Raw genomic sequence first — 23,683 nt, forward strand, 5'->3', positions numbered from 1 at the left:
GGGTGCAGGGCCCAAGCACTTAAGCCATCCTCCACTGCACTCCCGGGCCACAGCAGAGGGCTGGCCTGGAAGAGGGGCAACCGGGACAGAATCCGGCGCCCCGACCGGGACTAGAACCTGGTGTGCCGGCGCCGCAGGCGGAGGATTAGCCTAGTGAGCCGCGGCGCTGGCTCTTCATACTATTTTTTGAACTCTTAATAGAGTTAATCATATGAGTATAAAGTCAGTTGAAGAGGGCCAGCGCTGTGGCTTAGTGGGTAAAGCCACCACCTGCAGTGCTGGTTTGAGTCCCAGCTGCTCCACGTCTGATCCAGCTCTCTGCTATGGCCTGGGAAAGTAGTAGATGGCCCACCCTGCAGCCAGCTGGGAGACCCAGAAGAAGCTCCTGGCTCCTGGCATCAGATCGGCGCAGCTCTGGCTGTTGCAGCCAATTGGGGAGTGAACCAGTGGTTAGAAGACCTCTCTCTGTCTCTGCTTCTCCTTCTCTCTCTGTGTAACTCTTTCAAATAAATAAAAGAGATCTTTAAAAAAAAAAAAGTCAATTGAGGATGGATCTCAGTAAGAAATAAGAGTTGGAATAAGAGAGAAAGGAGGAAGTTTGTAACTGTAAAGCTCTATAGTTCTGCATACATTCCAAGGAAATAACTTCAAAGGGTATAGTTTAAAAACTTGTCATGGGGCTACAAATCCCATTGAGCTGGGTGATCATAATGTCATCTTAAGTGATCACATTAAGTGTGAAAGTTTACATATAGATAGGATTAAGTGTTAAAATGACCATATAAATAGGATAAGAGTGGGGTAATTATAGTAGATAGATTTAAAAAGGAGAGAGTGTTCCAACATGGGAAGCAGTCCACACAGCAGACTCATAGAATGACAATCGCTTTAAGTAAAATTCTGACCTCAGAATCAGCCCTTAAGGCTTCGTGGTCTGGCTGAATGGTCCGTAATAGCATTTCTTTTTTTTTTTTTTTTTAACTTTTATTTAGTGAATATAAATTTCCAAAGTACAGCTATGGATTACAATGGCTTTTTCCCCTCCATAACTTCCCTCCCACCTACAACCCTCCCCTCTCCCGCTCCCTCTCCCTATCCATTCACATCAAGATTCATTTTCAATTATCTTTATATACAGAAGATCAATTTAGCATATATTAAGTAAACAGTGAATGGTCCGTAATAGCATTTTAGGCATGGAAAGCCAACACACTGCGGCAAAGAAATATTCTACATGAGGGATCTCTCTGAGATCCCAACGGGAAAGAAGTGGCCATCAAAGAAGAATGTACTTTTTTCGAAATGGAGGAGAGAACTTCCACTTTGCTAAAGGCCTTGTCTAAATACTGACAGTTTGTGGATTCAAGCGGCTTCCACAGCCTAGGCAGCTCATGTCAAAAGCCTCCGGTAGAGAATGGCACTGCGGCGTAGCAGGTAAAGCCACTGCCTGCAGTGACGGCATCTGATACGGGCATCAGTTTGTGTTCCAGCTGCTCCATTTCCGATCCAGCTCTCTGCTATGGCCTGGGAAAGCAGTAGAAGATGGCCCAAGTCCTTGGGTCCCTGCATCCATGTCGGAAACCTGGAAGAAGCTCCTGGCTCCTGGCTTCGGATCAGCACAGCTCCAGCTATTGTGGCCAATTGGGGAGTGACCCAGTGGATGGAAAACCTCTCTCTGTCTCTTTCTCTCTGTCTCTCCTTCTCTCTGTGTGTAACTCTGAATTTCAAATAAATCAATCAATCTTAAAAAAAAAATAGAGCCTCTGGTGGTCACTGATGTCATACCAAGAGTGTTAATTATTAAATTAACAACAGGAGTCATTCTGCACTAACTCCCCATGCAGGACCTCTGTCCTCAATGAGTTGTATTATGAGAGTTAAATGTTATACTTGTTCCCAGTTTGTGTATGTGTGTGTGCAAGTGTGTGCAAATTGTTGAAATCTTTACTTAGTATAGAGTTGTTCTTCTGTGTACAAACTTAATTGAAAATGAATCTTAATGGAGAATGGGATTGGGAAGGGGAGAGGGAGGACAAGGAGGGATGGAAGTGTGGGTGGCAGGGCAGGTATGGGAAGAATAACTATATTCCTAAAGTGGTACATATGAAATTTGTATTCCTTATTTTCCCACCTAACTGCACCTTGCACACATCAACCATGCTCCTCCCTATACAAACAAACCATAAAAATTCCAGCCCTATTCTATTCCCTACTTCTATGAGATCTACTTCCTAAACTTAAACATGGAAGTGGGAACACACAGTAGTTTCTTTCTGTGCTGACTTGTTGCCTGTCCTCCAGGCTCAACTGTATTGCTACAAACAACTCAACAGCATCCTTTTTTCTGGCTGAACATTATTTCACTGTATATAGGTAACCACATGCTCTTTATCCATTCATCTACCAATGGAGCACCTAGGTTGACTCCATTCCCTAGTTGTTGTGACAAGACACTTTAATCTTAACTGTTTATTAACTGTTCAAATGTAAATATAGCTTGCCTTCCCAGAGTCCTTAGGAAATGATTGAAATCCAAGGAGCTAAAATTTCCAGATAGTTTATTTGTACTTTTCAGAATTTTTTAAGCTTTTAAGTAACTACCTCTAAAACAGATATACTGTTTTCAGTAATATACTATGAGATTGTACAGGACTCACACAAGAATGTTTAGCTCAGGAAATCAGAGTAATAAGAAAATCTCTATTCCTTTGGTCTCTTGGATCTACACCAAAAGCTGTCTTCACCTATTTTCCCTACCCCTATAGTTTGTATTTTTCAGATGCAAGTAGCATTCTTAAGGGGGTGGTGTATAACTGTACACAGCATATACTATAGATGATCCAAGACTGGCTGTTATATACTCCCAATGTGGTTATGGACATGCAGGATTTGGAATCTAGTTATTTGTGTGCTTGCCTATGCAAAAAAAAAAAAAAAAAAAGACACTATTTGATTCAACTACAACACAGAAAATGTGACAAGTGACTAAATGGCCCAGACTGGGCACAGAGTACCTAAGACATTTCTCTAGAATTAATTAGGATGTCATGTATTGCAAGCTTTCCAAAGTGTTTTCTCACTGGTCTAAAACTCCATTACTGTTGCTATCCATTACTATTCTTTGTTGCCCTTTAGTTACGAACAGCTATCTTAAGAGACTATCACTTTTAAATTCTTAGCATAGTGACAAAGTTTTGTGGGTCCAGAATCACTTTTAAATTTGATGTGTACAAAAACTTTAAAAAAATTTTGATTTTAGCATTGCTTAGTATTTCATTGTTTCATGAGCTCATTAAAAGGTAAACTATTCAAAGCCTACAAATGATTCTTTATCATGAATATGTTTCTATAAACACAAAAGCAGGCAATAAAAATCTCTAAGGTAGCCTTGGTATTTAACCTTAAAAGAAGTTTGTTCACGACTCACACTAAAACATGGTAAATGTTCATTACCTCCAGTTCTATTTCTTGGGGCATAATATTCAACAAATCATATTCAAATGTCTGTGTGCCCCTTTGTCAGGCACTGTGCTGCATGGCTGACATCAGAGGATGAAAACATTATCATTCCCTTCAGTGTTTGTACTTGTTGGTGTCCATGATTTAGAGACTCAAATTTGATAAAATATATAAAGATCCTTCTAGTTTTACAATTCTGTGACTCTGTGCTATATAATGATATGGCACCTAGCTGAAGATACATAACATACTATTATTAACAAAAGTATTTAGAAACCTAATTGCACTTCTAATTGGGTACTTCTGAAGAGAAAGAGGTAAAACTCAAACAGCCCAATTTGCTATTTACTTTGGGAAGAAATGGAAGCTGCTATTAATGTTGACAATTAGGTGAAGAGAATTCTTTGGATTCACATTCCTTGTACTGCCTTTGCCTTTTATTTCTACTGATCACGGAGAACTAGCTCGAGTATGGCATAGGAAAAATGGTTTATGGACTGAGAAATAATCTTGGCTGACTTTCAAAGCATCAGTAGGAAACAAACCATAAAAACTGACAACCTAGGAAATCAAAACCAAATATAAGAAAAAGTTTAAATACAAATGTTTAATCACTAACATAGTGAAATGATTTCATAAAACTTTATTATCTGCAAAAGACATGCAATATAGTAATTGAAAAAAATATGTACATATATAGAAAATATCAAAGCCAGACTTTCCTAAAACTTTCTCTGTTCTTTTCAGAATTCAGCATGCTCTGCAACATACTCCTACTCAAAAGATACACAATGTCATGAACCAAAGGGACATCATGATCTTTTTTTTTTTTTGAGATTTAATTTATTTATTTGAAAGAGTTACAGAAAGGTAGAAACAGAGAAAGCTTTTCCATCCACTGGTTCACTCCCCGTGGCCACAACGGCCAGAGTTGGGCCAATCTGAAGCCAGGAGCCAGGAGCTCCAGGTCTCCCATGTGGGTGCAGGGGCTCCTTGGGCCATCTTCCACTGCTTCCCCAGGAGCACTAGCAGGGAGCTGGATAAGAAGTGAAAACAGCCAGGGCTCAAACTGATGCTAATATGGGATGCAGGCACTCCAGACTGGGGCTTTAACCCACTGTGCCACAGAGCCAGCCACAAGGGACGTCATGTATCTTGAAACAGGAGGAGGTAAACCATGGTGACATATTTTCTTGGCTATTTTTGTACTAGCAGCAGAGAAAAATAGTTGTATCAGACTATGCAATATCCAAAGTTAAAAATATTTACTAAGTGGCCTGCTACAGAAAAGCTGTGCTGACATCTATATTACAGAAACCTCACTGCCATGATCATAATTAAAAGGGGTCTTCAAAAAGTTGGTGGATAAAGCCTATTATGAAAAAACATGTCATGGATTTCAAAATATTTTTGCACCAAAATAAAACTTAGCTTCAAATTTCATTTATAAATGAACTTTCTGAATTATACTTGCAAAAAAAATTTAATTAATTTGATAGGCAGAGTGACAGAAAAAGATAAAGACATAGACAGAGCAATCTCCCATTTGCTGTTCACTTCCCAAATGCTCCCAATGGCCAGAGCTAGGCCAGGTCAAAGTCAGGAGCTAGGAACTACATCCAGGACTCTCACATAGGTGACAGGGGCCCAAGTATTTGGGGCATCTACAGATGCTTTCCCAGGCCACTAGCAGGGAACTGGATTGGAGCAGAAAATCTAGGAAATGGGACACAGGCAGTGCATGTTGTAGTTTAATCCACTGTACCACATCACCAGCACCAGTATGCTTGTATTATATAAATTTAATACTAAAATTTTTCACAGAAACAATACATGCATATCCGTTTAATTTTTTTAAGATTTTATTGATTTTATTTATTTATTCGAGAGGTAGAGTTTACAGATAGTGAGAGGAAGAGATAGAGAGAAAGGTCTTCCTTCCATTGGTTCACTCCCCAGATGGCCGCAATGGCTGGAGCTATGCAATGGCTGGAGCCGGAAGCCAGGTGCTTCTTCCTGGTCTCCCATGTGGGTCCAGGGACCCAAGGACTCAGGCCATCTTCTACTGCTTCCCCATGCCATAGAAGAGAGCTGGATTAGAAGAGAGGCAGCTGGGAGTAGAACCGGCACCAATATGGGATGCCAGCACCACAGGCGGAGGATTAACCTACTGCACCACAGCACCAGTCCCCATAAATATCCTTTTCAACTCCTCCAATAAAATAAAATGCCCTAGGCCGGCGCCGGGGCTCACTAGGCTAATCCTCTGCCTTGCGGCGCCGGCACACCAGGTTCTAGTCCCGGTCGGGGCACCGATCCTGTCCTGGTTGCCCCTCTTCCAGGCCAGCTCTCTGCTATGGCCAGGGAGTGCAGTGGAGGATGGCCCAAGTGCTTGGGCCCTACACCCCATGGGAGACCAGGATAAGTACCTGGCTCCTGCCATCGGATCAACGCGGTGCGCCGGCCGCAGCGCACCTACCACGGCGGCCATTGGACGGTGAACCAACGGCAAAAGGAAGACCTTTCTCTCTCTCTCTCACTATCCACTCTGCCTATCAAAAAAATAAAATAAAATAAAATAAAATGCCTCTGTCTTCTTGATAATTCCTACATTACAGAACAGTATCTTATGCATGCCTTTTTAAAAAATATTTGATTTTATTCACTTGACAGGTAGAGTTATAGTCAGTGAGAGGGAGAGACAGAGAGAAAGGTTTTCCATCCGCTGGTTCACTCCCCAAATGGCCGGAATGGCTGGAGCTGCGCTGATCTGAAGTAGGAGCCAGAAGCTTCCTACAGGTTTTCCACATGGGTGCAGGGGCCCAAGGACTTGGGCCACCTTCTACTGCTTTCCCAGGCCATCAGCAGAGAGCTGGATCGGAAGAGGAGCAGCTGGGACTAGAACCGGCGCCCATATGGGATGCCAGCGCCACAGGCAGAGGATTAACCTCCTGCACCACAGCTCTGGACCCTTATGCATGCATTTTTAATTTTTATAATTTATTTTAGTACACATTTAAAGAGTCAGAAAAAGTGTGACTCCGTGGGCATCTATGTTTCATTTTCTGCACATCTATGTATTCATATATCCAGAGTCAATACTTAGGCTTGGAAGAGGCCCAAAAAGTACCTAAAGAAGGCCAGGTAAACATACCACTTGGAAAAAAATCATTACCTACGAAACTTTCACAGTGCATGTAAAATGTAGGTAAAGTTTCATTTTAAAGCTAAGGTAACTACAATAAGTATCTGTGTGTCCTAAAACACCAATTTAAAATTTCCTAATTCTAAGTAAAAAGTTCAACAGGACATACTGTTACAAAAACTCATACATTTAATGTATCCTATTGTACTTAGTCACAATAAATAAACCAAAAAATATTCATTAGAACACTACTAAACTGCATAAAATTATCAGAAAAATTTTGTAATACATTTTTGTTCTGTCTTTTGCTCTTTTCATTAGTATTTGCTTACTTATTTTTTAAAACATGATTTCTTTTATTCATTTTAAAGGCTGAGCGACACAAAGAGACAGAGAGACGGAGGGAGGGAAGGAGGCGGGGGGGGTGGGAGGGGGAGAGGGGGAGAGGGGGAGAGAGAGAGAGAGAGAGAGAAAGATCTTCCATCCACTGGTTCACTGCCCAAATGGCTAGGTAAGGCTGAAGCCACCAGACAGGAACTCCATCTGTGTTTCCTATGTGGGTGGCGGGGAAAGTCCTTGAGCCATCTTCCACCGCCTTCACAGGCACACTAGCAGGGAACTCAAACCAGCGTTCTGATATTGGATGTCTCTGATATTAGGTGCTTTTGTCCCAAGCAGTGGCTTAATTAGCTATGCTACAACAGCAGGCCCTATATGAGGCAAGTAAGTACATATTGAGGAAAAGCTAGTTCCAGGAAATACCCACTGAATTTAGCAACTTTTAACTTAGATATACAAAATACTACTATCTAAAAATACTTGAAACTAATAAGGGGTTAATATTAGGGTTTCTAAAAACAAACTCTTTATATTGGGATACATAAGAATTTTTACCCTGAAATAAACTTATTTTTTCTGTTCTAAATCCTGACAATTTAGGAGGCAGTGATAAACAGTTCAAAGCGCATTAAGTCAAAAGACATGGGATCCACCTTATCTAGGTCACAAAGCAGTTTTGTGCCTCTTCTCTTAAATTCCAGGGACTTCACATTCTGAAACATAAAAGGTTATACTAGATGACTTCTAAGCATTCTCACCTAAAAAAATTTATGATTTCTGAAAATTGAAAAACTGCCATAAAAGTCATTTAAAAAATTTATAACCCTTCTTGAAAAGTGTCACTTAGAGAAAAAAAATCCTATGAAAATTTCTTCTATAGTGCTTAGCATTATGAATTCACATAATGAATCTGAAATCTGAAATGTGAGTATGTTGGAAAAGAGGCTACTCCATTTCCTGATCATGATTTTAAAGCTCAGAGCTCACTGTGGAATGCTGTTGAACCTGTAATCTTCATTTTCAATGAATGCTGGCTAGAATTTCTTAATTTTTTGCCCAAGCACTCTAAATGGAAACTTGATCTAGACTATTCAGTTCAGAAACAGCTATAAAAAGAATGCAGTTATTAATATCACAGACTCACTAGGATCTCAGCAGATACCAGTCAGCTTTAAACTGAGTACTTAATGTTTTTTCATACACTTAATGTGTTCATATTGTATTCATAAAATCTCAAAACATTTTTGTTTTTAAAAATTAGTTATTTATTTGAAATGCAGAGTTAAAGAGAGGGAGGAATATCCCATCTGTTGGTTTACTCCCAAAAACAATCTAAGGGCCATTAAGGGCCAGGGCTGGGCCAAGCCCAAGCCAGGAACTCCACCTGGGTCTCCCAGCGGGGTGGGCAGAGGCCCCCAAATTTAGGCAATCTTCCTACATTTCCTAAGTGCTTTAGCAGGGGAGCTCGATCAGAAGTGGAACAGCGGGGACACAAACCGGTACTCAAATGGGATGTCAGCATCTCAAGTGGTCACTTAACCTGATGCAACATAATGTTGGTCTCTCAAAATATTTACAGCATTAGCGTTATAAAATAGATTTTTTTTTTTTTTGCCTAAGTAACAAAGCTGTCTTCCAAGATTAAAAATTTTTTTCATAGTTTAAGTTTTTAAAATCAAGTTGTGTCTTGCAAATGATTTCTCAGCACCAATTCATTATTTTTTTAAAAAATCATTTATTTATTTGAAAGAGAGAGAGAGAGAGATTTTCCATTTGCTGGTTTATTCCCCAGACAGCTGCAAGGACCAATACTGGGCCAGGCCAAAGCCAGGAGCTTGGAGCTTCAGCCAAGTCTTCCACGTGGGTGGCAAGGGCCAAACACTTGGGCCATCTTCTGCTGCTTTTTCTAGGCCATTAGCAGGGAGCTGGATCAGAAGTGCAGCGGTAGGGACATGATCCAGTGCCCTTATAGGATACTGGCATCTCAGGCGGCAGCTGTAATTGCTATGATACAAGGCTGGCTCCCCATTTCATATCTTAAAACTGTTTGTTCTTCAATAAGGGTACATAAAGTAATAATGTGGGGGCAGGCATTTGGCCTAGCACTTAAGGTGCCTCTTAGAACATCTGGATTCCATATCACAGTTCCTGTATTTTAGTCTCAGTTCTGGTCTCAAATGCAGTTCCATGCTGATGTGCATGACTCAGGGAGGCGGCACAGATGGCTCCAGTAGTTAGGTCCCTGGTACCCACGTGGGAGATCCGGATTAAGCTACTCAACCTGACCCGCCTCACCTGTTGTAGGCATTTGGGGAGTAGATCTCTGAGTCTACCCGTCTGTCTGTCTTTCAGCCTTTCAAACAAGATAAAGCAGTAAGAACAGAGACATTAAATAATGGGTGTAGGCATTTGGCGCAGTGATTAGGAAACCAGCTGGAATACTTGTGTCCCATGTCAGAGTGCCTGGCTCCTCCATTTCTGACCTGGCTTCCTGTTAGTGTGCATGCTGGGTGGCAACAGATAACGGCTTATGCAGGGAGCTGGAATGGGAGTGGAAGGAAGTAGAACAGCCAGGACTCGAACCGGCACCCATTTGGGATACCATCACTGCAGGCAACAGATTTACCTGCTACGCCGTAACATCAGCCCTGTTTCTCCAATTTCTAGAAATTAGGTTCAACTCAAATAGCCAAAAGACAAAACAAAACAAAAAAAGAGCTTTTATTTTCGTTTTCAAATATCAGTGGTCTGGTATAGAAAGAACAGCATTCTATTAAGATTCTCACAGTTATAAAACTATATAAGCCTCTGAAAATAAAATTCAAGAAAAACTTCAGTCCTATCAGCAGTATATTCTGTCATCAATTTCTTCTTTGTTTTATGGAATATCAACTAACTTGGTAAGTTATTACCAGAAACTTTTCTATACAAAGGATGCAGAATACCATTTATTTATATTTGATTTGGATAAGCCCTGAGAGAAGGAGGCACACAATACACACAGATGTTCCTTGAAAAGTTCAATTTGATGGAAAACTACTAAAAGAACTGTTATCTAGAAGCTGCAAACAGCAGCATCTCTGGAGCTAGCATCCTGGAGCAGCAGGACAAGCTACTGCTTGTAACACCAGCATCCAATTCTGAATTACTAGCTTGTGTCCTGGCTGCTCCACTTGCCAGTCAGCTTTATTCTAATGCACCTGGGAAGGCAGCAGAAGATGGCACAAGTACTCGAGCCCCTGCCAACCATGTGGGAACCCAGAATGCAGTTCCTGCTTCCTGGCTTCAGCTTGGCCCAGGTCCTGGGTGCTATAGTCATTTGGGGAGTAGAACAGTAGATGAAAGATCTCTGTCACTCTTGGAAATAAATCAATCTTAAACAGTATCTAGCAACTCTAATATGCCTGCAAACTGCTATTGAGCCAAACTGCCTACAAAAGCGAGATTTCTGAAGTACCTTGTCTGGTTTCTAAACCATCTTATTTTAGAAAGATTTTATGAGAACTCTGCCACCTAAGAGGATTCTACCTTCCATCTGATTCATATTTAACAACAGATCCCACCCTGTTCCTTTTTGTGTGCAAAATCTGATGTCTCTGATGTCCCATAAATGTGGCGGCTGGTCATATTATTTTGGCAAATTTCTCTTCTTTTTCTTCTCTTATAGTTAAGGTGAATTTGAGCTATTTGCAAACCTTTGTGCCATCTCATACTTGAAAGTAACGAAGGCTCGAATACTTCAACTCATAAACAGAAAGACTGGCAGGTGTTTATGTAATATCAAAAGGTAGTAGTAGAAAGCAGTACATTCTAACTCCCAATGATAGCATCCTAGTGACAATGTACACTCTCATCTGCTAAGGCAGTACTATCTATCATCACATTTAGTACAGGGGCTTCAAATCTGCTGCTGCTTTCACTATAATTACCACCACCAAAATTTTGTAGTCAGTATATGTATCAGAAGCCATACCAAAAAACCATTAATTAATATTATCCAACATGAAATACTTCTAGTACATATGACTTAAACAAGCTTTAAACATTTGTAGAGAAAAGATATTATGTTTGTAAAGAGTTCTAAAATATATACATTTATCTATTTGGAACAACATATAGATAATCCTTTCTATTGCATGAGATTTGGCAACAAAATTATTAATACTAACTTCTATCTGATTATATTTTAGGAAACATAGTTCACTCCAGAAAATTCTAAAAAACTATGTGACGAGTTTTATTACAATTTGTGTTTTACTGTATGAAGTAAATATGCTTAATCCAGCTTTGATCAATTGTTTGTTGTTCAGTATATGTGTATAAAGCCTAATTCTGATAGCCATACTAAAGTGATCTCTGCAGACACTAAGATATTTAAATGAACTCAAATGTCCCAAATGGGATATTAGGGGTATTTTTTTAATCTTGCAAATAAAAGTATTATACAGTGATATCATGAAAAATGTAATGAGCAAAAAAAAAGTTACATGAATTGAAAAATGTTTTCTTTTACACAGATGTATAAATAGATAAAATTTGTATAAAATGTTATTTAATCTATAATGGCTATTAATTTAGTAGCACAGCTAAATATTTCTTACCTGCCCCTTTCAACTGCCAAGGCATCAAGTTCATCAAAGAAAATAATGGAAGGAGCCACTGCTCTTGCTTTTCTGAAGATCTGGTGGAAAGAGTGACACATTCGCTAAAGATCAAATTATAGAAAATTCTATACTTTTATGTTAAAAAAAACAGTATTTGGAACCAAATCTAGGTTATTACTTACAAATCAATCAGCGCTATCACTTTGTGACCTTCCAACTGACACAGAGCTCTTTTTAAAGGTCCATACGATAACAAGACTAATACACGTATTCACATATATAGGAGGCAGCTGATTCAAGCAATCAAAAAAAACTCAGGTAAAATTCCAGCTCTAATACTGAATAGTTCTGTTTTTGTCAGTAGGTAATTTTATTTTCCTAAATCTTAATTCCCAAATCTACAAAAAGGAGATAATATATGGCTACGTTGGAAAACTGAGACTTGAATTTAGGACAGCAAAGAGCCTGGAACACAGTAAGAGCTTAAGAAATCAGAGGTTAACTATCATACACATGTTTATAAATGAAACAATATAAACATGTAAAATCCGCCATGTATACCCACAGACCCAAAGCCACAAATTGTATTCATTTCTTCAAGACTGTAAGTAATATTTGGTGTAAAGCCAGGACAAGACAAACCGTCAAACCTTGGAGGAACACAAGCTGACTTCAGCAGAAGCCAAGCAGCATCAGAGATAGGCCAGAGAACCTTGGGAGTGACATACGGATAAGCTGGGAAAAGGCAGCATAGGCAGGAAAAAATCCAAATGTGTGTTACTTATATAATCTAGGCCCTCAATTTTTGGCCACAGGTAGTATGAACATAAACATGCAGAATTATCAAATCATTAACATGAATAAACACTGCTTTTTATCATAGTGTCATTATTATACAATTCATGTCTATATTTAAAAATGTTTAACTGTTTACCTGAAAGTCAGAGTTAGAGAGAGAGGAGACAGAGAGATCTTCCATCCACTGGTTGACTCCCCAGACAGCCACAACAGCCAAGACTGGGCCAGGCTGAAGTGAAGCCCAAGGTTCATTTTTGGCCTCCCATGTGTGTGCAGGGGCACAAGCACTTGGGCAGCTTTTCCCAGGCTATTAGCAGAGAGCTGGACCAAAGAGGATCAGCCAGGACTCGAATCATCGTCCATATAGGATGTCAGCACTGCAGGCAGCAGTTTTATCTGCTATATCACAACACTGGCCCCAATATCATCTACATTTTACAGGAAAAAAGTAACTTATTTTTTTTTCTTATGGTAAAGTATTCCAATCCCTAATAGGGAATCATCCATCTCATTGTGTTTTTCCTTCCTTTGCATATACAGGGCCCCTGCATGCATGGATTACCAGTTGTTAACTTCCTCAGTATGAACCAGTATGAACGTGTGAGAGGTGGAGTGAGATGACAGCTAAGTGATATGACCCAGTGACCATCTTCCTATAGAGACACCAAGTAACTTTCACAAGAACCACAAATCCATATAAGAGACCACCACAGTGCATGGGATTTTGGTATAATAAAAAGCAAAGCTACATTGAAATACACAGGAAAGAATGAGTTGTAGGTGTCACACTTTCACGGTTCCAAGTATATCAGCAGAGAGAGATACATTAAAAATTGAGGGAGCGACAAGCAATTAAGCCCAAGACTTGAACAGCTGACAGAACCTAACCACCCCTAATTCTCGGCCAGTGCCTATGGACAGAGCCTCTAGACTATCCCAGTATAGAGGAGACTTGCACCTAGGGTGACAGAATTCTTCTAGCATGCATCCCATGGACCTATCATGTGCCCCCACAACTATGGCACTTGGTGACTGTGAGTACCATGTGTGACCCATAGTGACAGTGCAGCTGAGGGGCTGCATCTACTACTCCTCCTCCCTCCAACTCAGAGCAGAAAGTATGGAACCACAGGATTATATTGGGACTCAGAGCAAAGCTAGTAAAAATGCAACACTGAGCAGATATTAAAAGTCCCTGTCTCCAGCCCAATGTCTACAGACTCTGGACTTGCTCCAGTGCCAAGTGGTGTTCTGTGGCCCCAGATGATCAGTCTTATATACCAACTAGCATCAGTGGTAGCTGGCAGGAACAGCCTCACACTCTTGAGTCTACCTTACCAGCCAACACACCAAAGCAAAGTGAGCTTTGGTCCTACTCCCAGACTGCATTGGGCCTGGGTGGACGGTGGGCTTAGGATGTGATTTGCATTGTGACGTTAAGGGCCACAGGTGTAGGTAGGCATGTCTGGGCCTACCTCAGGTGAAGAAAGAGACTTTTAGGGATAGAGTGCCCCTTTTTAGACAATTCCCCAGGTCATTGTTTATAAAAAGGAAACAGCAAATATGGGACAAAATAGGGTATATTTTAGGACTGAAACAGTGAAAAGATATCAGTAGTGGACCTATGATAAAACTTAACTTAGTGCACCATCTGGTGTTCAAATACCAAAAGTTTCCACAGGCTCAGAAAAAATAAACAGACTGCTTGGAATTCTAGGAAGCCTAGTCACAAACAAAGCGAGATTACTACTACTAATCTTTCAATGCAAAGATGACGTCATATAACAACAAGCATCATGAACTTCCAAGGAACTAGGCTTAGGCTCACATCTGATAAACAAAATTAAGTGCCAGAAACCAACCATCTAGGAATTGAAATTCTCAAATGCTTGAAGATTTCAAAATTGTTGTTTTAAGGAAACTCAGTAAGCTTCAAGAGAACAGAGATGATTTAATATCTTTTTTTATTTTTATTTTTTTTGAAAGGCAGAGTGGATATTGAGAGAGCGAGACAGAGAGAAAGGTCTTCCTTTTTGCTGTTGGTTCACCCTCCAATGGCCACTGCATCGCGCTGATCCAAAGCCAGGAGCCAGGTGCTTCTGGTCTCCCATGCGGGTGCAGGGCCCAAGGACTTGGGCCATCCTCCACTGTCTTCCCAGGCCATAGCAGAAAGCTGGCCTGGAAGAGGGGCAACCGGGATAGAATCCGGCACCCCAACCGGGACTAGAACCCGGTGTGCCGGCGCCACAAGGCAGAGGATTAGCTTGTTAAGCCACGGCACCAGCCTTGATTTAATATCTTGACAGATAGACTTGACAGTGATATGGCAGTTAACAACAACAAAATCAGAAAAGAAATTCTGAACATGACAGAAGACATCAATAAACAAAAGAATCAGTGACCTCTGGAGCTGGCGCCGTGGCTCACTTGGCTAATTCTCTGCCTGCGGTGCCAACATCCCATATGGGCACTGAGTTCTAGTCCCGGTTGCTCCTCTTCCAGTCTAGCTCTCTGCTGTGGCCCAGGAAGGCAGTGGAGGATGGCTCAAGTACTTGGGCCCCTGCACCCTCATGGGAGACCAGGAAGAAGCACCTGGCTCCTGGCTTCGGATCAGCGCTGTGCTGGCCGTAGTGGCCATTTGGGGAGTGAACCAATGGAAGGAAGACCTTTCTCTCTGCCTCTCTGTCTACAGCTCTACCTGTCAAATAAAATAAATGAAAATAAAGAATGAATGAACACTGATTCTTCTTAAATTATTCCAAAAAGAAAAAAAAAATAGAAAAGAAGGGAATTTTTTCCAAATTCATTTTACAAGGGCTGTATGACTTCCATGCACAAACAGGATAAGGATAGAACAAATATCCTTGAAGAACACATGTAAAAATCCTCAAAATAATACTAGCACAATGAATTCACAGCACATTAAAAAGAGATCAAGTGGTATTCACCCAAGGGCAAGGTAAGAATCTTTCCACATACGCAAATCAAGACATGTGATGCACTGCATCAGCATTACAAGAACAAAACTCATATGAGAATTTCAATAGATGTGGCAAAACCATGTGATAGAGCCTTAACATCCCTTCATGATAAAAACTTTGTGTAAATATAGTATAGAGGAATATACCTTAACATAATAAATGTCATATATATGATAAGCCAAAAGCTAACATCACAGTGAGTGGGGAGAAGTGGAAAGCTTTCCATCTAAGATCTAGAACAAGACAAAGGTGCCTACTTTACCACTTTTACTCAGCACAGTACTGGAAATATGAACCAGGGTAATTTAGGGAAGAAAAAGAAATAAAGGGCATCCAAATCAGAAAGAAGGAAGTCAGACTGTCACTATATGCAGATGATTTCACATTATATAGAGAAAACCCCAGACACTACCAAAAAGCTTGAAGAACTAAGAAATTCAACAAAGCCACAGGGTACAAAGTCAATGTGCAGAAATCAGTAGCTTGATTGTATAAACAAAAAATTATCTGAAAATGAAATCATGAAAGTAATCTCACTTCCACAACAAAAGAAAAGAAAGGAAGGGAAGGAGGGAAGGAGGGAGGGAGAGAGAGGGAGAGAGCAGGGTGGGGAGAATGGGATCAAATGAACTAAGGGAGGGAGGATGGAAGAGAGGCCTGGTGATAGGAAAATAACCTAGGAATAAATTTAAAGGAGGTGAGAGATATCTGCAATGAAAAATCACTGATGAAAGAAACTGAAGATAACACAAAAACACTGCAAAGATGTCCCATGTTCCCGGATTGGAAGAATCAAAATCATTAAAATATCCATATTTCCCTAAGCAATTTAAAGATTCCACGTGATCCCTAACAAAGTACCAAAGGCACTTTTCACAGAACTACCAAAAAATATATAAAAATTTGTATAGAAACACAAAATATCTTGGACAGACAAAGCAATGAAAGCAATGTTGTGCAAAAAAACAAAAGCAGGAGATTTTATACTACCTGACTTTAAAGCCAATTCACTGTTGACAAAGATGCTAAGAACATGCACTGGAAAAGAACAATTAATTAACAGTGCTGGGAAAATAAACAATCCACATGTAGAAACCTACGTTTCACCAAATACAAAAAGTCAACTCAAAATGAAATAAAGCAATAAATTTAAGACCTGAAACTTTAAAACTAGAATATAGGAGAAGTACATGAGAACATTGGAATGGAAAATAATTTTTTGGTCACACTACAAATAGATAGTAAATGAAAGCAAAAATAAACAGATTGGTTTCATCAACCAATTCAACGAAATGAACAGACAACCTATAAAAAGGAAGAAATTATTGCCAAGTTACATATCTGACAATGAGTTAATAGAATACATAAAGAAGAATTCAAACAATTCAATAGCCAAAATATACAAATGATCAAATTAAAAACGGGCAGTAGATCTAAATACATATTTCTGAAAGGAAGAAAAACAAATGACCAACAAGTACATGAAAAAATGCTCAGCATCACTATCAGGGAAATTCAAATTAAAACAAAGATGAGATATCACCTCACTCCATTAGACTATTATTAAAAACACAAGATAACAAGCACCAGTGAGGATGTGGAGAAATGGGAACCTTTGCACACACTGGGTTGCAATATAAATTGGTACAGCTCCTGTGGAAAATAGTATGGAAATTCCTTAAAAAAACTAAAACTATACCATATGATCCAGCAATCCAACTGCTGGGTAAACATCCAAGTGAAATGAAATCACTCTGTGGAAGAGACATCTGTACTCCCATGTTTACTGCAGCACTATTCACAACAGCCAAGAAATGGAAGCAACCTAAGTGTTCATACATCAATGAACAGATAATGAAAATGCAGTACATATACAGAGTGGAATATCTGCTATAAAAAAGGGTGCAACACTGTAATATGCAACAACATGGACGAAAATAGAAGTCATTATGTTAAGTAAAATAAGCAAGCATAGAAAGACATCTCACTCATGTCGAGTCTAAAAAACAAGTGGTACCATAAAAGTGAAAATTATAATGGCACTTCCCAGAGATTGGAGAACAAAGGAAACAGAAAGGTTGATTAATAAGTGCTATGTTAGAGTTACACAGTAGCAACAGAGTCTGGTTCTCTTGTACAGTAGGATGAATATAGGTAAGGTTAATGCACAATACAATTCTTTTTTTAATATATTTTTTTACAGATTTATTTATTTGACAGGTAGCGTTACAGACAGTGAGAGGGAGAGATAGAAAGGTCTTCCATACGCTGGTTCACTCCCCAATGGCTGCAAAGGCCGGAACTGGGCCGATCCAAAGCCAGGAGCCAGAAGCCTCCTCAAGGTCTCCCACGTGGGTGCAGGGGCCCAAGCACTTAGGCCATCATCTGCTTTCCCAGGCCATCAGCAGAGAGCTGGATTGGAAGAGGAGCAGCTGGGACTAGAACTGGAGTCTATATGGGATGTCGGCGCCATAGGCGGTAGGTTAGCCTACAGCGCCACAGCTCCGGCCCCGATACAGTTCTGTATTAAAAAGAAAAACTAAAAGACAGCATTTCAAGTGTCTTCACCATTCAGAAATGTTAAATGCTTGAAGAGACATATATTTATCCTGACTGGACATTATACAATGTGTACATGTATCAAAACATACAGGTTAGCCATAAATATATACAATTTTTATATAGTTGTTAAAAATTATTTTAAAATGAGTGAAAACTCTCAAATTAAAATTTTTTAGGGGCCAGCATTGTGACACAGCAAGTAAAGCTGTCCTCTGCAGTGTCAGCATCCCATATGAGCACCAGTTAGAGATTCTTGGCTGTTCCACTTCTAATCCAGCTCTCTGCTATGGCCTGGGAAGGCAGTGGAAGATGGTTCAAGTCCTTAGGCTCCTGCACCCACATGGGAGACATGGAAGAAGCTCCAGACTCCTAGTTTCAGATTGGCCCAGCTCCAGATGTTCTGGCTATTTGGGGAATGAACTAGCAAGTGGAAGACTACCGCCCCCCCACCTCTGACTCTCTGTAACTCTGCCTTTCAAATAAATAAATAAATCTAAAAAAAATTAAAAGTGTGTGTGTGTGTGCGTATTTGAGAGAGACAGAGAGAGAGAAGGAAAGTAGCATTATCAATCAGATATTGGATTTAAAGGCATGACTTTAAAACTTCGGAAACATAGTGGAAAGACTTCTTGGAAAAGACCCCAGACGCACAGGAAAACATAAGCCAAAATTGACAAATGGCATTACATCAAGCTGAGAAGCTTCTGCAGTACAAAAGAAATACTCAGCAAAGTGAAGAGGCAACCAACAGAACTGGAGAAAATATTTGCAGACTACACAACGGATAAAGGGTTAACATCCAGAATCTATAAGAGCTCAAGAAATTCAACAACAAAACAAACAATGCAGTTAAGAAATGGGCAAAGGATTTAAACAGGCATTTTTCAAGAGATGAAATTCAAATGGTCAACAGACTTGAAAAAATGCTCAAGATCACTATGGTCAACAGACTTGAAAAAATGCTCAGGATCACTAGCCATCAGGGAAATGTAAATCAAAACCACAATGAGGTTTCATCTCACTCCAGTAAGAAAGGCTCTCATACAAAATTCAACAGACAACAAACGCTGGCGAGGATGTGGGGAAAAAGGAATTCTAACCCACTGCTCGTGGTAATGTAAACTGGTGCAGCCACTGTGGAAGATAGTATAGAGATGCCTCAGAAATCTGAATATAAACCTACTATCTGATCCAGCTATCCCACTCCTGGGAATTTACCCAAACCAAAGCAAAAGAAATCAGCATATGAAAGAATTACTTATACCCTCATGTTCACTGCAGCTCAATTCACAATAGCTAAGATATGGAATCAACCCAGATGTCCATCAACTGTTCACTGGATAAAGAAATTACAGTGGATATATAAACTATGCACTACTATCTGACTGTAAAAAAAAAAAAAAAAAAAAAGAAATCCTGTCTTTTGCAACAAGATGGATATAACTGGAAACCATTATACTTAGTGGAATATCCAGTCCCCAAAATACAGATATCCTATGTTTTCCCTGATCCGAGGTAACTAGCAAGAGTACCTGAAATGTAATTCATTGGAGTGAAACAGAGATTTTGAGAGTTGATGACTGTTTACAGCCCTTGTCTCTTCCCATTGAGAAACTGTTTTTTTACCAGTGGTTTTTTCCTTCATAGTATTTGTTGAAATTTTACTTAGTGTAGCAGTAACTTTACGATCATTAAGTAAACTGAAAATAGATCTTTGTAAAAATTATAGTGGGGGGGCCGGCACAGTGTAAAGCCGCCGCCTGCAGTGCCGGGATCCCACGTGGGCACCGGTTCAAGTCACCGCTCCTCCTCTTCTGATCTCGCTCCCTGCTATGGCCTGGGAAAGCAGTATAAGATGGCCTAAGTCCTTGGGCCCCTGCAACCATGTGGGAGACCCAGAAGCTCCTGGTTCCTGGCTTCGACCAGTGCAGCTCCTGCTGTTGCAGCCAATTGGGGAGTGAACTAGCAGATGGAAGACCTCTCTCTCTCTCTCTCTCTCTCTCTCTCTCTCTCTCTCTCTTTCTTTCTCACTGCCATTCCTTCTCTCTCTGTGTAACTCTTTCAAATAAATAAAAAAATCTTTAAAAAAAAATTGAGGCCGGCGCCGTGGCTCAACAGGCTAATCCTCCGCCTTGCGGTGCCGGCACACCGGGTTCTAGTCCCGGTCGGGGCACCGATCCTGTCCCGGTTGCCCCTCTTCCAGGCCAGCTCTCTGCTGTGGCCAGGGAGTGCAGTGGAGGATGGCCCAAATGCTTGGGCTCTGCACCCCATGGGAGACCAGGAGAAGCACCTGGCTCCTGCCATCGGAACAGCGCGGTGCGCCGGCCGCAGCGCGCTACCGCGGCGGCCATTGGAGGGTGAACCAACGGCAAAAGGAAGACCTTTCTCTCTGTCTCTCTCTCTCACTATCCACTCTGCCTGTCAAAAATAAAAAAAAAATAAAAAAAAAAAATTGAGTGGGAATGGGAAAGAGGGGAAGAAGGGTTGGAGCACTGGCGAGATGGAGGGTAGAGTGTAAAGTATCACTATGTTCCTAAATTTGTATATATGAAATCTGTATATATGAAATACATGAAACTTGTATAACTTAAATAAAATTAAAAGAAAAAAATGAAACACCCTTAATAAAAAAAACTTAGGAAAGAGAAGTCAGCACTGTGGCTTAGTGAGTTAGGCTGCCATCAGCAGCACCAGCATCCCATATGGGTGCTGTTTCATACTCCTGGATGCTCCACTTCCAATACAGCTCCTTGCTAATGCCTCTGGGAAAGCAGCAAAATATGGCCCAAGTGTTTGAGGACCTACAACCCATGTGGAAGACCCGAAAGAAGCTCCTGGCTCCTGGTTTCAATCTGGCCCACCTCCAGCAGTTGTGCCATTTGGGGAGTGAACCAGGGGTGGAAGATTTCCCTTTCTTTTTCTCTATCATTCCCTCTCTCTCTCTCTGTAACTCTGCCTTTCAAATAAAATCATAAATATTAAATAAAAATAAAAAAACTCAGGAGAGAAAAAAGACACATTGTCTAAAACACAGGGCTAGCACCGTGGCATGGTAGGTTAAGCCTGCATCTATGGCACCAGCATCCCATATGGATGTTGGTTTGAGTTCTGGCTGCTCCACTTCTAAATTCAGCTCCTTGCTAATGGTTTGGGAAAGCAGTGGAAGATGGCCCAGGTGCTTGGGTCCCCACACTCAAATGGGAGACCAGGAGGAAGCTCCTGGCTCTTGGCTTCGGCCTGACCCAGCCCCGGTCGTTGTGGTCATTTGGGATGTGAACCAGCGGATAGAAGATCTCTGTCTCTCTTGCTCTCTCTCTGTAACTCTCAAATAAACAAATAAAGCTTTAAAGCATTAAATCACCAGGCAGAATAAAAACAGAACTCATAAAGTGAAATTTTTCTATATTTTGTCTATTCAATTTAAAGGAATATTTAAAGGATTTAAATCCTATTCTGAGATCATGTGTTCTCCCCTCTGTAGATATAGATCTATAGCTATATATATTAATACAATATTTTTTAACAGAAATGCTGCTAGCTTTTAAAAAATACCTTTATGTGGTGAAAACAAATCCTGGGAATATTATGATGTGTTAAAACAAACAAAAAATTACAGATTATTAAATTTGCATTTTCAGATAATAAAATATTTGCATAAAGAAATATCACTAGAATTTGGATTTGGATTTGGGAATATCAAAGTCTGTTATCCAAAATAAAACGGAAACCACACAGGACAGAGTGCTGTTCTTCTATTCAGAAGGCGACAAAGGCCTAACCTTCTTACCTCTCTAACTGCTCTTTCAGATTCACCAACATATTTATTCATCAATTCAGGCCCCTGCAGGAAAAAAAATAAATAAATATTCAGTGCTTTTTAAATGCAACTATGTAAATTTCTTTCAATGCAACAGGAAAAATAGTCTCTTTCACATACCCTTTTTTAACATCCCTTTAAAAATATAAAGTCTGTTGTTAGCTAGAGGACTGGACCAACCTGCAGGACACATTTGGTCTAAAACTGGTTTGTTCACCTCTGTTCTTGATTAATTTCATACTATTTGAAATACTTCACTTCTGGCCATGAGACCAAAAGTAAAAATAAAAAAAAAAAAAAGTCAATGATCTGACTGCTGAGGAGCTGAAAACCTGGACTTCAAAATATGAAAATGGATTTAAAAGAAAAACCAATGACTCACAAACAAAAGGCAGCTTCAAAATACCCAGTTATGTCTTATACATATACACAAAGAAACATGTCTAAGAATATTATTAAAGCACCATTTAGAGTAACAAAAATAAAAACTGGAAATATCTAAAGTTGAGTGGACATAAAAATGAGTGACTACATAGGCATCCCCATAAAATGTAGTGCTTGGCTGTCAAAGTGTCATTGTGGTACTAAACAAAGGAAAAATTTGGAAGCAGGGAGACCAGCAAGGAAGCTGGTATGCAAGCCAAAGCGTATTACCTTATAAATTTATAACCAAGAATGAAAGTTTTTAATGTTTTGATAAAAATTTCAAAGCTTATGAAACAGCTAATTTTTATTAAGATCATTCTACATGGTTTCACCTTGCATGATCATTTTTATAGTCCCACACTAACAGACACAGAAAGGACTGCCCATTTGTAACATAAAGAATAACAGGTGCTTTTCATTTACATGTGTTCAATTACACTTTTACCCACACAAGGAATTAAGAATATAAATAATAAAATAAGAATCAGGGCCTCCCCAGTTTAAAAAAAAAAAAAAAAGCTTTACATAATAAGCAGAAAAAGTTTGTGTTGAAGGGTTGGCCAAAGGTGGTAAGAAATTTTTATGCAAATTTTATTACATTCACGGCAATTAAGTTTGGCCTAGCAATGACAAGAAAGGAAATAGCTGGTGTCACTATTTTATTGTAATTATTATCATAACAACTCCATATTATTACTGTTGCCCTAACAGCAACTCTGCATTAAAGTCAAGGTAAGACATAAAATAGTCATTAAGTGAAGATATTTCTTTAAGCAGACACTATAAATCAATACATATATATTACTTTAAAATTATCTGGTGTAACTGAAGGGAAGAGTGGAGAACCTGAAGAAATAGCCATTGTTCTTCCACAGATTGAGACTCTACAAAAGAAGTTAACATGAACATCAAGGTTGGAAAGTATAAGATCCTGGTCATCACACGATTTCTTCTGTATACAGTACAATGCCAGTATCTTGGTACTTCCAACAGAAAGATTAATGGTTAAAATATCCATGGCACAGGCACATTGGTTTCATACTTTGACCAAAATTGTAAAAATATGACATTAGCCTCAACCATCTGAGAGATCACTCCACTAGCACATAGAAGTAGACCACAGGAAGTCTATCGATAAGAAACAATGCCTTTGTTTTTTTTTTGTTTTTTTTTTTTTTGGAAACAATGCCTTTTGTCAATAATAAAGCAGAAAGAAGAGATTTTGAAACCTAAGAATTTAACAGTGTCAAGAAAATCTAGGCTGAAATAATTCAAGTTAAGTATTACTAACAAGTCATAACAGAAATCAAAATACTATATGGGTCCCCAGGACATGTGATTCTGTACAAAACTACATGCTGATGAATCTTACCGGGACAAGCAGCCTGCAAAATGCACATCACGTAGCTGAACTGATACAAGGGCTAAAATTTTATGAGAACTCAAAGCAATTTTACCACCATGAGAAGTTACTTTGAGTTTAAAGTTCAAGTTGCTAAAACTCATTGCATTCTGGTTCAGAGTTACAAAAGTTTGTATTAGGTTTCAAAGA

At 39.7% G+C, this 23,683-nt stretch overlaps 1 protein-coding gene across 1 annotated transcript in view; it reads right to left on the bottom strand.

Moving 5' to 3' along the window:
* Positions 1 to 23,683, bottom strand: part of AFG2A (AFG2 AAA ATPase homolog A) — a 305,069-nt gene that overhangs the window by 201,290 nt on the left and 80,096 nt on the right. Inside the window, exons 12-13 of the mRNA XM_062199663.1 lie at positions 21,676 to 21,729; positions 11,545 to 11,624 (exon numbers count right to left, since the gene is read on the bottom strand). Coding sequence (XP_062055647.1) covers positions 11,545 to 11,624; positions 21,676 to 21,729 — 134 coding nt within the window. The remainder of the gene's footprint in view (positions 1 to 11,544; positions 11,625 to 21,675; positions 21,730 to 23,683) is intronic.

Source organism: Lepus europaeus, chromosome 8, assembly GCF_033115175.1.
Source record: "Lepus europaeus isolate LE1 chromosome 8, mLepTim1.pri, whole genome shotgun sequence".
Classification (NCBI taxonomy): domain Eukaryota; kingdom Metazoa; phylum Chordata; class Mammalia; order Lagomorpha; family Leporidae; genus Lepus; species Lepus europaeus.